The sequence below is a fragment of the Entelurus aequoreus genome, linkage group LG03 (genome assembly GCF_033978785.1).
Source record: "Entelurus aequoreus isolate RoL-2023_Sb linkage group LG03, RoL_Eaeq_v1.1, whole genome shotgun sequence".
Lineage (NCBI taxonomy): Eukaryota > Metazoa > Chordata > Actinopteri > Syngnathiformes > Syngnathidae > Entelurus > Entelurus aequoreus.
The window spans coordinates 82,630,619-82,648,883 of NC_084733.1; the positions used below are offsets into that span (position 1 = coordinate 82,630,619).

The 18,265-nt window shown below is 36.7% G+C and overlaps 1 protein-coding gene across 3 annotated transcripts in view; it reads left to right on the plus strand.

Moving 5' to 3' along the window:
• LOC133646965 (receptor-type tyrosine-protein phosphatase zeta-like) overlaps window positions 1–18,265 on the plus strand; it is a 146,266-nt gene that overhangs the window by 108,666 nt on the left and 19,335 nt on the right. For all 3 annotated transcript variants that reach the window (XM_062042946.1, XM_062042948.1, XM_062042947.1), the window contains 6 exons: window positions 29–119; window positions 320–393; window positions 8,648–8,782; window positions 13,228–13,362; window positions 13,435–13,598; window positions 13,674–13,809. In XM_062042946.1, coding sequence (XP_061898930.1) covers window positions 29–119; window positions 320–393; window positions 8,648–8,782; window positions 13,228–13,362; window positions 13,435–13,598; window positions 13,674–13,809 — 735 coding nt within the window. The remainder of the gene's footprint in view (window positions 1–28; window positions 120–319; window positions 394–8,647; window positions 8,783–13,227; window positions 13,363–13,434; window positions 13,599–13,673; window positions 13,810–18,265) is intronic.

An 18,265-nucleotide genomic window follows, 5' to 3' on the forward strand; every position in this document is an offset into this window, starting at 1 on the left:
CTAAGTGTCATTTTATGGTGCGTTGCAGGAAGTGTGCGCGGCCAACGCGGCCATGACCTCGGACATCTCCAACCATCCCGACAACAAGACGAAGAATCGTTACAGCAACATCCTGGCCTGTGAGTGTTACCATGGCAACCAGACACTGCGGATGAGAGGCTCCATCCTTCTCATCCCGCGTCCTTCAGCGGAGGCGTTTTCATCAAAGAACATTTGTCAAGTGTCTTTTTAGTTTGGGCTCGTGTCACCAAGTCAGCGTGGGATAAAAAAAAAAAAAAGGCGCCACTTATCCTTCGCCGTCTTCTCGCCTTTCTCCCAGACGACCACAGTCGAGTGCGACTCCGCAGCAAGGACGGACGCAGCCGAGACTACATCAACGCCAACTTTGTGGACGTAAGGAGGCCTTTTTACAACTTCCTGCTCCCACTTTCTGTCCCGGGTTTTGCTGGCACATGGATCAGGGGGTCCAGACTTGGTCCAGCAAGGGCCGCTTGAATAACATCTGAAAGATGCGGGGGCCACTTTGATGCGTTTGCTACGTGAAATGTAAAAAAACAACACAATGTAGTGTAGGTCAGTCATTATATGCTAAACTACATGCCAAACATGGATTGGCTTGCTAACTTTTGTAGCCAATTTTGTAGCCAAACTCCTATAACTTGCTAACTGTTAGCGTCCTGCATGCTAACATCGGCGTTCTAACTTTTTTTTAGCCAAATTTTGCGGCCGAACACCCGAAACTCCTATAACTTGGTACATGACACATGCTAACTGTTAGCAATGTTAGCATTCTAACTTTTTTTGCCAATTTTGCAGCCAAACTCCTACAACTTGCTAACTGTTAGCATCCTGCATGCTAACATCGGCGTTCTAACATTTTTTTAGCCAAATTTTGCGGCCGAACACCTCAAACTCCTATAACTTGGTACATGACACATGCTAACTGTTAGCAATGTTAGCATTCTAACTTTTTTTTGCCAATTTTGCAGCCAAACTCCTACAACTTGCTAACTGTTAGCATCCTAATGTTAGCACGTATGCTAACATCAGCGTTCTAACTTTTTTTTGCCAAATTTTGCGGCCGAACACCTGAAACTCCTATAACTTGGTACATGACACATGCTAACTGTTAGCAATGTTAGCATTCTAACTTTTTGAGCCAATTTTGCAGCCAAACTCCTACAACTTGCTAACTGTTAGCATCCTGCATGCTAACATCGGCGTTCTAACTTTTTTTTAGCCAAATTTTGCGGCCGAACACCTGAAACTCCTATAACTTGGTACATGACACATGCTAACTGTTAGCAATGTTAGCATTCTAACTTTTTTTTGCCAATTTTGCAGCCAAACTCCTACAACTTGCTAACTGTTAGCATCCTGCATGCTAACATCGGCGTTCTAACTTTTTTTTAGCCAAATTTTGCGGCCGAACACCTAAAACTCCTATAACTTGGTACTTGACACATGCTAACTGTTAGCAATGTTAGCATTCTAACTTTTTTTTGCCAATTTTGCAGCCAAACTCCTACAACTTGCTAACTGTTAGCATCCTAATGTTAGCACGCATGCTAACATCGGCGTTCTAACTTTTTTTTTGCCAAATTTTGCGGCCGAACACCCAAAACTCCTATAACTTGGTACATGACACATGCTAACTGTTAGCAATGTTAGCATTCTAACTTTTTTTGCCAATTTTGCAGCCAAACTCCTACAACTTGCTAACTGTTAGCATCCTAATGTTAGCACGTATGCTAACATCGGCGTTCTAACTTTTTTTTTGCCAAATTTTGCGGCCGAACACCTCAAACTCCTATAACTTGGTACTTGACACATGCTAACTGTTAGCAATGTTAGCATTCTAACTTTTTGAGCCAATTTTGCAGCCAAACTCCTACAACTTGCTAACTGTTAGCATCCTAATGTTAGCACGTATGCTAACATCGGCGTTCTAACTTTTTTTTTGCCAAATTTTGCGGCCGAACACCTCAAACTCCTATAACTTGGTACTTGACACATGCTAACTGTTAGCAATGTTAGCATTCTAACTTTTTGAGCCAATTTTGCAGCCAAACTCCTATAACTTGCTAAGAGTTAGCATCCTAATGTTAGCACGCATGCTAACATCGGCGTTCTAACTTTTTTTTTGCCAAATTTTGCGGCCGAACACCCAAAACTCCTATAACTTGGTACATGACACATGCTAACTGTTAGCAATGTTATCATTCTAACTTTTTTTGCCAATTTTGCAGCCAAACTCCTACAACTTGCTAACTGTTAGCATCCTAATGTTAGCACGTATGCTAACATCGGCGTTCTAACTTTTTTTTTGCCAAATTTTGCGGCCGAACACCTGAAACTCCTATAACTTGGTACATGACACATGCTAACTGTTAGCAATGTTAGCATTCTAACTTTTTTAGCCAATTTTGCAGCCAAACTCCTACAACTTGCTAAGAGTTAGCATCCTAATGTTAGCACGCATGCTAACATCGGCGTTCTAACTTTTTTTTAGCCAAATTTTGCGGCCGAACACCCGAAACTCCTATAACTTGGTACATGACACATGCTAACTGTTAGCAATGTTAGCATTCTAACTTTTTTTTGCCAATTTTGCAGCCAAACTCCTACAACTTGCTAACTGTTAGCATCCTAATGTTAGCACGCATGCTAACATCGGCGTTCTAACTTTTTTTTAGCCAAATTTTGCAGTCGAACACCTGAAACTCCTATAACTTGGTACATGACACATGCTAACTGTTAGCAATGTTAGCATTCTAACTTTTTTTTGCCAATTTTGCAGCCAAACTCCTACAACTTGCTAACAGTTAGCATCCTAATGTTAGCACGCATGCTAACATCAGCGTTCTAACTTTTTTTTAGCCAAATTTTGCAGTCGAACACCTGAAACTCCTATAACTTGGTACATGACACATGCTAACTGTTAGCAATGTTAACATTCTAACTTTTTTTTGCCAATTTTGCAGCCAAACTCCTACAACTTGCTAACTGTTAGCATCCTAATGTTAGCACGTATGCTAACATCAGCGTTCTAACTTTTTATACCCAAATTTTGCGGCCGAACACCTCAAACTCCTATAACTTGGTACATGACACATGCTAACTGTTAGCAATGTTAGCATTCTAACTTTTTGAGCCAATTTTGCAGCCAAACTCCTACAACTTGCTAACAGTTAGCATCCTAATGTTAGCACGCATGCTAACATCGGCGTTCTAACTTTTTTTTAGCCAAATTTTGCAGTCGAACACCTGAAACTCCTATAACTTGGTACATGACACATGCTAACTGTTAGCAATGTTAGCATTCTAACTTTTTTTGCCAATTTTGCAGCCAAACTCCTACAACTTGCTAACAGTTAGCATCCTAATGTTAGCACACATGCTAACATCGGCATTCTAACTTTTTTGTAGCCAAATTTTGCGGCCGAACACCTGAAACTCCTATAACATGGTACATGACACATGCTAACTGTTAGCAATGTTAGCATTCTAACTTTTTTTTGCCAATTTTGCAGCCAAACTCCTACAACTTGCTAACAGTTAGCATCCTAATGTTAGCACGCATGCTAACATCAGCGTTCTAACTTTTTTTTAGCCAAATTTTGCAGTCGAACACCTGAAACTCCTATAACTTGGTACATGACACATGCTAACTGTTAGCAATGTTAACATTCTAACTTTTTTTTGCCAATTTTGCAGCCAAACTCCTACAACTTGCTAACTGTTAGCATCCTAATGTTAGCACGTATGCTAACATCAGCGTTCTAACTTTTTATACCCAAATTTTGCGGCCGAACACCTCAAACTCCTATAACTTGGTACATGACACATGCTAACTGTTAGCAATGTTAGCATTCTAACTTTTTGAGCCAATTTTGCAGCCAAACTCCTACAACTTGCTAACAGTTAGCATCCTAATGTTAGCACGCATGCTAACATCGGCGTTCTAACTTTTTTTTAGCCAAATTTTGCAGTCGAACACCTGAAACTCCTATAACTTGGTACATGACACATGCTAACTGTTAGCAATGTTAGCATTCTAACTTTTTTTGCCAATTTTGCAGCCAAACTCCTACAACTTGCTAACAGTTAGCATCCTAATGTTAGCACACATGCTAACATCGGCATTCTAACTTTTTTGTAGCCAAATTTTGCGGCCGAACACCTGAAACTCCTATAACATGGTACATGACACATGCTAACTGTTAGCAATGTTAGCATTCTAACTTTTTTTTGCCAATTTTGCAGCCAAACTCCTACAACTTGCTAACTGTTAGCATCCTAACGTTAGCACGTATGCTAACATCGGCGTTCTAACTTTTTTATTGCCAAATTTTGCGGCCGAACACCTCAAACTCCTATAACTTGGTACTTGACACATGCTAACTGTTAGCAATGTTAGCATTCTAACTTTTTGAGCCAATTTTGCAGCCAAACTCCTATAACTTGCTAACAGTTAGCATCCTAATGTTAGCACGCATGCTAACATCGGCGTTCTAACTTTTTTTTGCCAAATTTTGCGGCCGAACACCCAAAACTCCTATAACTTGGTACATGACACATGCTAACTGTTAGCAATGTTAGCATTCTAACTTTTTGAGCCAATTTTGCAGCCAAACTCCTATAACTTGCTAACAGTTAGCATCCTAATGTTAGCACGCATGCTAACATCGGCGTTCTAACTTTTTTTTTGCCAAATTTTGCGGCCGAACACCTCAAACTCCTATAACTTGGTACATGACACATGCTAACTGTTAGCAATGTTAGCATTCTAACTTTTTTGCCAATTTTGCAGTCGAACACCTGAAACTCCTATAACATGGTACATGACACATGCTAACTGTTAGCAATGTTAGCATTCTAACTTTTTTTGCCAATTTTGCAGCCAAACTCCTACAACTTGCTAACTGTTAGCATCCTATTGTTAGCACGTATGCTAACATCGGCGTTCTAACTTTTTTTTAGCCAAATTTTGCGGCCGAACACCTGAAACTCCTATAACTTGGTACATGACACATGCTAACTGTTAGCAATGTTAGCATTCTAACTTTTTGAGCCAATTTTGCAGCCAAACTCCTATAACTTGCTAACAGTTAGCATCCTAATGTTAGCACGCATGCTAACATCGGCGTTCTAACTTTTTTTTAGCCAAATTTTGCGGCCGAACACCTGAAACTCCTATAACTTGGTACATGACACATGCTAACTGTTAGCAATGTTAGCATTCTAACTTTTTTTGCCAATTTTGCAGCCAAACTCCTACAACTTGCTAACAGTTAGCATCCTAATGTTAGCACGTATGCTAACATCTGCGTTCTAACTTTTTTTTGCCAAATTTTGCGGCCGAACACCTCAAACTCCTATAACTTGGTACTTAACACATGCTAACTGTTAGCAATGTTAGCATTCTAACTTTTTTAGCCAATTTTGCAGCCAAAAACCTCAAACTCTTATAACTTTGCCAACTGTTAGCATCATAATGTTAGCATGCATGCTAAAATTAGTGTTCTAACTCTTTTTTTTTGCCAATTTTGCAGTCGAACACCTGAAACTTCTATAACTTGGTACTTGACACATGCTAACTGTTAGCATCCTAATGTTAGCCTGCATGCTAACATTGGCGTTTTAACTTTTTTTGGCCAATTTTGCAGCCAAAAACCTAAAACTACAATAACTTTGCTAACTGTTAGCATCATAATGTTAGCATGCATGCTAAAATTAGTGTTGTAACTCTTTTTTTTTGCCAATTTTGCAGTCGAACACCTGAAACTTCTATAACTTGGTACTTGACACATGCTAACTGTTAGCATCCTAATGTTAGCATGCATGGTAACATTGGCGTTTTAACTTTTTTTTGGGCCAATTTTGCAGCCAAAAACCTCAAACTACAATAACTTTGCTAACTGTTAGCATCATAATGTTAGCATGCATGCTAACATTAGTGTTCTAACTTCTTTTTTTTTGCCAATTTTGCAGTCGAACACCTGAAACTTCTATAACTTGGTACTTGACACATGCTAACTGTTAGCATCCTAATGTTAGCATGCATGCTAACATTGGCGTTTTAACTTTTTTTGGCCAATTTTGCAGCCAAAAACCTTAAACTCCAATAACTTTGCTAACTGTTAGCAATTTAATATTAGCATGTATGCTAACATTGGCGTTCTAACTTCTTTTTTTTAAACAATTTTGCAGCCGAATACCTCTACAACTTGGTACTTGACACATGCTAACTGTTAGCAATGTTAGCATTCCAACTTTTTTAACCAATTTTTCAGCCAAAAACCTCCAACTCCTATAACTTTGCTAACTGCAAAATTGGCAAAAAAAATGAAAAAGTTGAACGCCAATGTTAGCATGCATGCTAACAGGTAGCCTGTGTCAAGTACCAAGTTATAGGAGTTTGAGGTGTTCGGCTGCAAAATTGGCCAAAAAAAATTTAAATGCCAATGTTAGCGTGCATGCTAACATTAGGATGCTAACAGTTAGCAAAGTTATAGGAGTTTGAGGTTTTTGGCTGCAAAATTGGTTAAAAAGGTTAGAATGCTAACATTGCTAACAGTTAGCATGTGTCAAGTACCAAGTTATAGAAGTTTGAAGTGTTTGGCTGCAAAATTGGCCAAAAAATAAGTTAGAACGCCAATGTTAGCATGCATGCTAACATTAAGATGCTAAAAGTTAGCATGTGTCAAGTACCAAGTTGTAGAAGTATTCGGCTGCAAAATTGTTAAAAAAAATATATATATATAGAACGCCAATTTTAGCATGCATGCTAACATTAGGATGCTAACAGTTAGCAAAGTTATAGGAGTTTTGAGGTTTTTGGCTGCAAAAATTGGCCGAACACCTCAAACTTCTACAACTTGGTACTTGACACATGCTAACTGTTAGCATATTAATGTTAGCATCCATGCTAACATTGGCGTTCTAACTTTTTTTTTGCCAATTTTGCAGCCGAACACCTCACACTTCTACAACTTGGTACTTGACACATGCTAACTGTTAGCATCCCAATGTTAGCATGCATGCTAACATTGGCATTAAAAAAAATGTTTGGCCAATTTTGCAGCCGAACACCTCAAACTCCTATTACTTGGTACTTGACACTTGCTGCTAGCATCCTAATGTTAGCAAGCATGTTAACATTAGCGTTCTAACTTTTTTAGCCAATTTTTGCAGCCAAAAACCTCAAAACTCCTATAACTTTGCTAACTGTTAGCATCCTAATGCATGCTAAAATTGGCGTTCTAACCTTCTTTTTTTTAGCCAAATTTGCAGCCAAACACCTCAAACTCCTATAACTTGGTACTTGACACATGCTAACTGTTAGCATCCTAATGTTAGCAAGCATGCTAACATTAGCATTCTAACTTTTTGTTTGCCAATTTTGCAGACGAACACCTCACACTCCTATAACTTGGTACTTGACACTTGCTGTTAGCGTCCTAATGTTAGCATTCTAACTTTTTGTTTGCCAATTTTGCAGACGAACACCTCAAACTTCTACAACTTGGTACTTGACACAGGCTACCTGTTAGCATGCATGCTAACATTGGCGTTCAACTTTTATTTATTTTTTTGCCGAATTTGCAGCCGAACGCCTTAAACTCCTATAACTTGGTACTTGACAAATGCTAACTGTTAACATTTTAATGGTAGCATGCATGCTAATATTGGCGTTCTTCAAAAAATGTTTGCCAATTTTGCAGCCGGACACCTCAAACTCCTATATCTTGGTACTTTACACATGCTAACTGTTAGCATTCTAAAGTTAGCATGCATGCTAACTTTTTTTTTTTGCCAATTTTGCAGCCGAACACCTCAAACTCCTATAACTTGGTACTTGACACATGCTAACTGTTAGCATCCTAATGTTAGCAAGCATGCTAACATTAGCATTCTAACTTTTTGTTTGCCAATTTTGCAGACGAACACCTCACACTCCTATAACTTGGTACTTGACACAGGCTACCTGTTAGCATGCATGCTAACATTGGCGTTCAACTTTTATTGATTTTTTTGCCGAATTTGCAGCCGAACGCCTTAAACTCCTATAACTTGGTACTTGACAAATGCTAACTGTTAACATCTTAATGGTAGCATGCATGCTAATATTGGCGTTCTAAAATTTTTTTTTGCCAATTTTGCAGCCGGACACCTCAAACTCCTATATCTTGGTACTTTACACATGCTAACTGTTAGCATTCTAAAGTTAGCATGCATGCTAACTTTTTTTTTTGCCAATTTTGCCGACAACCACGTCAAACTCCTATTACTTGGTACTTGACACTTGCTGTTAGCATCCTAATGTTAGCAAGCATGCTAACATTAGCATTCTAACTTTTTGTTTGACACACTCTTATATTTTGGTATTTGACACATGCTAACCGTTAGCATGCACGCTAACTGTTAGCATGAATGCTAACATTAGCGTTCTAACTTTTTTTTGCCAAATTTGCAGCCGAACGCGAGGATTCATATAACTTGGTACTTGACACATACCAACTGTTAGCATCTTAAAGTTAGCATGCTAACATTGGTGTGCTAGCTTTATTAGCCAATTCTGATCACCTCAAAGTCACATCATTTGGTATTTGACTCTTATGTGTCACATGGCTTCTGCCATCAGGGCTTCAAGACCAGGCACTCGTACATCGCAGCCCAGGGTCCCCTCAAGTCCAGCACCGACGACTTCTGGCGGATGATTTGGGAACAGAACGTGGGCGTCATCGTCATGATCACCAACCTGGTGGAGAAAGGCCGGGTGAGCTCTAGAAAGACCAGGTCTAGACTAGAGGGGAGCCAGAGCTTCAGTTTGGGGTACCTCCATCTTCATTTGAAATATCTGACAAAATAATGGCTGCACCTTTGCCACCACCTTGTGGATGATGTGAGTAATTCAGGTTAATGACCATAAATTGCACATGGAAGTGTACACAGAACAGCATGTACCTAGCTTCAAAAAACTTCCCTATGACTAACTTACAACTAACTCTGTTTGATATTGTCATTACTGCCACAAGTGGTGGAAAAGTGTACTACAACTGAGGGCTGTGAATCTTTGGGCCGCACACGATTGGATTCGATTCTTGGCGGTAACGATTCGATTCAGATCCGATTCTCGATTCAAAATTGACACTTTTTTTTAAAACAATTGGATGCCAGTTTTATGATGAACTACATCTACAAGCTTGCTAGCGTCTTTTATGTTAGCATAATGACGTTAGCATGCTCACATTTTTTTGGTAACTTTTTTGTTAAATTTGTATGTTTAAACCAAAAAAATCATGATTTTTGGTACTTGGTGCCATCTTGGAAGCATGTCAACATCTCTTATGTTAGCATAATGACGTTAGCATGCTCACATTTTTTGTTAACTTTTTAGCTAATTTTGTATTTTTAAACTTAAAAATCATGATTTTTTATACTTTTTGCCATCTTAGAAGCATGCTAGCGTCTTTTATGTTAGCATAATGACGTTAGCATGCTAACATTTTTTGTAAATTTTTTAGCTAATTTTGTATGTTTAAACCTAAAAATCATGATTTTTGATACTTGGTGCCATCTTAGAAGCATGCTAGCGTCTTTTATGTTAGCATAATGACGTTAGCATGCTCACATTTTTTGTTAACTTTTTAGCTAATTTTGTATTTTTAAACTTAAAAATCATGATTTTTGATACTTGGTGCCATCTTGAAAGCATGTCAACATCTCTTATGTTAGCATAATGACGTTAGCATGCTAACAAATTTTTTGTAAATTTTTTAGCTAATTTTGTATGTTTAAACCTAAAAATCATGATTTTTGATACTTGGTGCCATCTTAGAAGCATGCTAGCGTCTTTTATGTTAGCATAATGACGTTAGCATGCTCACATTTTTTGTTAACTTTTTAGCTAATTTTGTATTTTTAAACTTAAAAATCATGATTTTTGATACTTGGTGCCATCTTGGAAGCATGTCAACATCTCTTATGTTAGCATAATGATGTTAGCATGCTAACATTTTTTGTAAATTTTTTACCTAATTTTGTATGTTTAAACCTAAAAATCATGATTTTTGATACTTGGTGCCATCTTAGAAGCATGCTAGCGTCTTTTATGTTAGCATAATGACGTTAGCATGCTCACATTTTTTGTTAACTTTTTAGCTAATTTTGTATTTTTAAACTTAAAAATCATGATTTTTGATACTTGGTGCCATCTTGGAAGCATGTCAACATCTCTTATGTTAGCATAATGATGTTAGCATGCTAACATTTTTTGTAAATTTTTTACCTAATTTTGTATGTTTAAACCTAAAAATCATGATTTTTGATACTTGGTGCCATCTTAGAAGCATGCTAGCGTCTTTTATGTTAGCATAATGACGTTAGCATGCTCACATTTTTTGTTAACTTTTTAGCTAATTTTGTATTTTTAAACTTAAAAATCATGATTTTTGATACTTGGTGCCATCTTGGAAGCATGTCAACATCTCTTATGTTAGCATAATGATGTTAGCATGCTAACATTTTTTGTAAATTTTTTAGCTAATTTTGTATGTTTAAACCTAAAAATCCTGATTTTTGATACTTGGTGCCATCTTAGAAGCATGCTAGCGTCTTTTATGTTAGCATAATGACGTTAGCATGCTCACATTTTTTGTTAACTTTTTAGCTAATTTTGTATTTTTAAACTTAAAAATCATGATTTTTGATACTTGGTGCCATCTTGGAAGCATGTCAACATCTCTTATGTTAGCATAATGATGTTAGCATGCTAACATTTTTTGTAAATTTTTTACCTAATTTTGTATGTTTAAACCTAAAAATCATGATTTTTGATACTTGGTGCCATCTTAGAAGCATGCTAGCGTCTTTTATGTTAGCATAATGACGTTAGCATGCTCACATTTTTTGTTAACTTTTTAGCTAATTTTGTATTTTTAAACTTAAAAATCATGATTTTTGATACTTGGTGCCATCTTGGAAGCATGTCAACATCTCTTATGTTAGCATAATGATGTTAGCATGCTAACATTTTTTGTAAATTTTTTACCTAATTTTGTATGTTTAAACCTAAAAATCATGATTTTTGATACTTGGTGCCATCTTAGAAGCATGCTAGCGTCTTTTATGTTAGCATAATGACGTTAGCATGCTCACATTTTTTGTTAACTTTTTAGCTAATTTTGTATTTTTAAACTTAAAAATCAGGATTTTTTATACTTGGTGCCATCTTAGAAGCATGCTAGCGTCTTTTATGTTAGCACAATGACATTAGCATGCTCACATTTTTTGTTAACTTTTTAGCTAATTTTGTATTTTTAAACTTAAAAATCATGATTTTTTATACTTGGTGCCATCTTAGAAGCATGCTAGCGTCTTTTATGTTAGCATAATGATGTTAGCATGCTCAAATTTTGTATTAACTTTTTAGCTAATTTTGTATTTTTAAACTTAAAAATCATGATTTTTTTATACTTGGTGCCATCTTAGAAGCATGCTAGCATCTTTTATGTTAGCATAATGACGTTAGCATGCTCACATTTTTTGTTAACTTTTTAGCTAATTTTGTATTTTTAAACTTAAAAATCATGATTTTTTATACTTGGTGCCATCTTGGAAGCATGCTAGCATCTTTTATGTTAGCACAATGACGTTAGCATGCTCACATTTTTTGTTAACTTTTTTGTTAATTTTGTATGATTAAACCTAAAAATCATGATTTTTTATAATTGGCGCCATCTTGGAAGCATGCTAGCTAGCGTCTCTTATGTTAGCATAATGACGTTAACATGCTAACATTTTTTGTTAACTTTTAAGCTAATTTTGTATGTTTAAACCTAAAAATCATGATTTTTTTTATACTCGGTGCTATCTTGGAAGTATGCTAACGTCTCTTATGTTAGCATAATGACGTTAGCATGCTCACATTTTTTGTTAACTTTTTTGTTAATTTTGTATGATTAAACCTAAAAATCAGGATTTTTTATGATTGGCGCCATCTTGGAAGCATGCTAGCTAGCGTCTCTTATGTTAGCATAATGACGTTAACATGCTAACATTTTTTTGTTAACTTTTAAGCTAATTTTGTATGTTTAAACCTAAAAATCATGATTTTTTTTATACTTGGTGCTATCTTGGAAGTATGCTATCGTCTCTTATGTTAGCATAATGACGTTAGCATGCTAACATTTTTTGTTAACTTTTTAGCTAATTTCGTACGTTTAAACCTAAGAATCAAGATTTGTGATACTTGCCGCTATCTTGGAAGTATGCTAGCTAGCGTCTCTTATGTTAGCATAATGACGTTAACATGCTAACATTTTTTGTTAACTTTTAAGCTAATTTTGTGTTTAAACCTAAAAATCATGATTTTTTTTATACTTGGTGCTATCTTGGAAGTATGCTAACGTCTCTTGTGTTAGCATAATGACGTTAGCATGCTAACATTTTTCGTTAACTTTTTAGCTAATTTTGTACGTTTAAACCTAAGAATCAAGATTTGTGATACTTGCCGCTATCTTGGAAGTATGCTAGCTAGCGTCTCTTATGTTAGCATAATGACGTTAACATGCTAACATTTTTTGTTAACTTTTAAGCTAATTTTGTATGTTCAAACCTAAAAATCATGATTTTTTTTTATACTCGGTGCTATCTTGGAAGTATGCTAACGTCTCTTATGTTAGCATAATGACGTTAGCATGCTAACATTTTTTGTTAACTTTTTAGCTAATTTTGTACGTTTAAACCTAAGAATCAAGATTTGTGATACTTGGAAGTATGCTAGTGTCTCTTATGTTAGCATGCCAGCTTTTTAGCCAATTTTGGATGTACACAACTTAAAAGAAAGTTTTTTGATATTTGGCACAGATTTTCGAAATGAAAAAAAATACATTTTTCATTGCAAATAAGAATCGCGATTCATTCGAAAAATCACTTCTTTTTTTTTAACACACCTAATAAAAATCTAAGTCAAAACACAGCTTCACCACTTTAGTCATCATTTTTGCACTTCAAAAACTGACTCTAGCTCCAGACTTCTTCTGTCTGTTTGATATTGTCATTACTGCCACACGTGGTGGAAAAGTGTATTACAACTGAGTACCGCTGCGGCCAGATTCAGGAACCAATTCAGTTTGTAAATGGAGGTTCTGACTACTATAATGTTTTATAAAGTTCCTGGACAAGATGAAGAGTTTTTGTGACGTGTGGGTGTGTCCTCAGAGGAAGTGCGACCAGTACTGGTCGGCGGACGTGCACCAGGACTACGGCGGCATCCTGGTGACGCTGAAAAGCACCCGCCAGCTCGCCAACTACACCCGCCGCACCTTCGCCGTGGCCAACGCGCAGGTCAAAAAGGTCCGCAGGCGTGGCGCCGGTCCGCCTCGTTGCCCGCCGTGTCCGTGACCACCTCCTTCCGTTCCGCCGCAGGGTTCTCAGAAGGGGCGGGGCTCGGAGCGGACGGTCACGCAGTACCACTACACCCGCTGGCCCGACATGGGTGTGGCCGAGCACGCGCTGCCGCTGCTGACCTTCGTGCGCAAGTCGTCCCGGGCCAGGACGGCCGACATGGGCCCGGTGGTGGTGCACTGCAGGTACCTGGTGTACGTGTCCGCTGCGCGCACCTTTTTCCTCACCGTGTGTGTGTGTGTGTGTGTGTGTGTGTGCAGCGCGGGTGTGGGCCGCACAGGCACGTACATGGTGCTGGACAGCATGCTGAAGCAGGTGCGGGACGAGGGCGCCGTCAACGTGGACGGCTACCTCAAGCACATCCGCACCCAGAGGAACTACCTGGTCCAGACCCAGGTCAGTTACTTGGTGCATCTTAGAAGTGTGCTAACATCTTATGCTAGCATTCTTGCTAATTTTGTACTTTTTAACCAAATAATCGTTGATTTCATTACTTGGTGCATCTTTGAAGTATGCTAACTGTTCCCATGTTAGCATGCTAACGTTAGCATGCTAACATTTTATGCTAGCATTCTTGCTAATTTTGTACTTTTTGACCAAATAATCGTTGATTTCATTACTTGGTGCATATTAGAAGTGTGCTAACTGTTAGCATGCTGACATCTTATGCTAGCATTCTCGCTAATTTTGTACTTTTTGACCAAATAATCGTTGATTTCATTACTTGGTGCATCTTAGAAGTATGCTACCTGTTCCCATGTTAGCATGCTAACGTTAGCATGCTGATGTTAACGTTAGCATGATAATGTTAGCATGCTAACATTCTTGCTAATTTTGTACTTTTTAACCAAATAATCGTTGATTTCATTACTTGGTGCATCTTCGAAGTATGCTAACTGTTACCATGTTAGCATGCTAACGTTAGCATGCTAACATTTTATGCTAGCATTCTCGCTAATTTTGTACTTTTTAACCAAATAATCATTGATTTCATTACTTGGTGCATCTTAGAAGTATGCTACCTGTTCCCATGTTAGCATGCTAACGTTAGCATGCTGATGTTAACGTTAGCATGATAATGTTAGCATGCTAACATTCTTGCTAATTTTGTACTTTTTAACCAAATAATCGTTGATTTCATTACTTGGTGCATCTTCGAAGTATGCTAACTGTTCCCATGTTAGCATGCTAACGTTAGCATGCTACCATTTTATGCTAGCATTCTCGCTAATTTTGTACTTTTTAACCAAATAATCGTTGATTTCATTACTTGGTGCATATTAGAAGTGTGCTAACTGTTAGCATGCTGACATCTTATGCTAGCATTCTCGCTAATTTTGTACTTTTGGACCAAATAATCGTTGAGTTCATTACTTGGTGCATATTAGAAGTGTGCTAACTGTTAGCATGCTGACATCTTATGCTAGCATTCTCACTAATTTTGTACTTTTTAACCAAATAATCGTTGATTTCATTACTTGGTGCATATTAGAAGTATGCTAACTGTTAGCATGCTGACATCTTATGCTAGCATTCTCGCTAATTTTGTACTTTTTGACCAAATAATCGTTGAGTTCATTACTTGGTGCATATTAGAAGTATGCTAACTGTTAGCATGCTGACATCTTATGCTAGCATTCTCGCTAATTTTGTACTTTTTGACCAAATAATCGTTGATTTCATTACTTGGTGCATATTAGAAGTGTGCTAACTGTTAGCATGCTAACATCTTATGCTAGCATTCTTGCTAATTTTGTACTTTTTAACCAAATAATCGTTGATTTCATTACTTGGTGCATCTTAGAAGTATGCTACCTGTTCCCATGTTAGCATGCTAACGTTAGCATGCTGATGTTAACGTTAGCATGATAATGTTAGCATGATAATGTTAGCATGCTAACATTCTTGCTAATTTTGTACTTTTTAACCAAATAATCGTTGATTTCATTACTTGGTGCATCTTCGAAGTATGCTAACTGTTCCCATGTTAGCATGCTAACGTTAGCATGCCGATGTTAGCATGCTAACATTTTATGCTAGCATTCTCGCTAATTTTGTACTTTTTAACCAAATAATCGTTGATTTCATTACTTGGTGCATATTAGAAGTATGCTAACTGTTAGCATGCTGACATCTTATGCTAGCATTCTCGCTAATTTTGTACTTTTTGACCAAATAATCGTTGATTTCATTACTTGGTGCATATTAGAAGTGTGCTAACTGTTAGCATGCTAACATCTTATGCTAGCATTCTTGCTAATTTTGTACTTTTTAACCAAATAATCGTTGATTTCATTACTTGGTGCATCTTAGAAGTATGCTACCTGTTCCCATGTTAGCATGCTAACGTTAGCATGCTGATGTTAACGTTAGCATGATAATGTTAGCATGCTAACATTCTTGCTAATTTTGTACTTTTTAACCAAATAATCGTTGATTTCATTACTTGGTGCATCTTCGAAGTATGCTAACTGTTCCCATGTTAGCATGCTAACGTTAGCATGCCGATGTTAGCATGCTAACATTTTATGCTAGCATTCTCGCTAATTTTGTACTTTTTAACCAAATAATCGTTGATTTCATTACTTGGTGCATATTAGAAGTATGCTAACTGTTAGCATGCTGACATCTTATGCTAGCATTCTCGCTAATTTTGTACTTTTTGACCAAATAATCGTTGATTTCATTACTTGGTGCATATTAGAAGTGTGCTAACTGTTAGCATGCTAACATCTTATGCTAGCATTCTTGCTAATTTTGTACTTTTTAACCAAATAATCGTTGATTTCATTACTTGGTGCATCTTAGAAGTATGCTACCTGTTCCCATGTTAGCATGCTAACGTTAGCATGCTGATGTTAACGTTAGCATGATAATGTTAGCATGATAATGTTAGCATGCTAACATTCTTGCTAATTTTGTACTTTTTAACCAAATAATCGTTGATTTCATTACTTGGTGCATCTTCGAAGTATGCTAACTGTTCCCATGTTAGCATGCTAACGTTAGCATGCCGATGTTAGCATGCTAACATTTTATGCGAGCATTCTCGCTAATTTTGTACTTTTTGACCAAATAATCGTTGATTTCATTACTTGGTGCATATTAGAAGTATGCTAACTGTTAGCATGCTGACATCTTATGCTAGCATTCTCGCTAATTTTGTACTTTTTGACCAAATAATCGTTGATTTCATTACTTGGTGCATATTAGAAGTGTGCTAACTGTTAGCATGCTGACATCTTATGCTAGCATTCTTGCTAATTTTGTACTTTTTAACCAAATAATCGTTGAGTTCATTACTTGGTGCATATTAGAAGTGTGCTAACTGTTAGCATGCTAACATCTTATGCTAGCATTCTCGTTAATTTTGTCCTTTTTAACCAAATAATCGTTGATTTCATTACTTGGTGCATATTAGAAGTATGCTAACTGTTAGCATGCTGACATCTTATGCTAGCATTCTCGCTAATTTTGTACTTTTTGACCAAATAATCGTTGAGTTCATTACTTGGTGCATATTAGAAGTGTGCTAACTGTTAGCATGCTGACATCTTATGCTAGCATTTTCGCTAATTTTGTACTTTTTGACCAAATAATCGTTGATTTCATTACTTGGTGCATATTAGAAGTGTGCTAACTGTTAGCATGCTAACATCTTATGCTAGCATTCTTGCTAATTTTGTACTTTTTAACCAAATAATCGTTGATTTCATTACTTGGTGCATAATAGAAGTATGCTAACTGTTAGCATGCTGACATCTTATGCTAGCATTCTCGCTAATTTTGTACTTTTTGACCAAATAATCGTTGAGTTCATTACTTGGTGCATATTAGAAGTGTGCTAACTGTTAGCATGCTGACATCTTATGCTAGCATTCTTGCTAATTTTGTACTTTTTAACCAAATAATCGTTGATTTCATTACTTAGTGCATATTAGAAGTATGCTAACTGTTAGCATGCTAACATCTTATGCTAGCATTCTCGTTAATTTTGTACTTTTTAACCAAATAATCGTTGATTTCATTACTTGGTGCATATTAGAAGTATGCTAACTGTTAGCATGCTAACATCTTATGCTAGCATTCTCGTTAATTTTGTACTTTCTAACCAAATAATCGTTGATTTCATTACTTGGTGCATATTAGAAGTATGCTAACTGTTAGCATGCTAACATCTTATGGTAACATTTTATGCTAGCATTCTCGCTAATTTTATACTTTTCAACCAAATAAGCGTTGATTTCATTACTTGGTGCATCTCAGAAGTATGCTAACTGTTCCCATGTTAGCATGCTAACGTTAGCATGCTAACACTATATACTTGCATATTCAATAATTTTGTACTTTTTAACCAAATAATCATTGATTATATGACTTGGTGCATCTTAGAAGTATGCTTACTGTTCCCATGTTAGCATGCTAACTTTAGCATGCTAACATCTTATGCTAGCATTCTCGCTAATGTTGTACTATTTAACCAAATAATCGTTGATTTCATTATTTGGTGCATCTTAGAAGTATGCTAGCTGTTCCCATGTTAGCATGCTAACATCTTATGCTAGCATTCTCGCTAAATTTGTACTTTTTAACCAAATAATCGTTTTTTTCATTACTTGGTGCATCTTAGAAGTATGCTAGCTGTTATCATGCTAATGTTAGCATGCTAACACTATATACTTGCATTTTCAATCATTTTGTAGTTTTTAACCGAATAATAATAGATTTTGTTAGTTGGTGCATCTTAGAAGTATGCTAACTGTTCCCATGTTATCATGCTAATGTTAGCATGCTAACATCTTATACTAGCATTTTTGCAAATTTTGTACTTTTTAACCAAATAATCATTGAT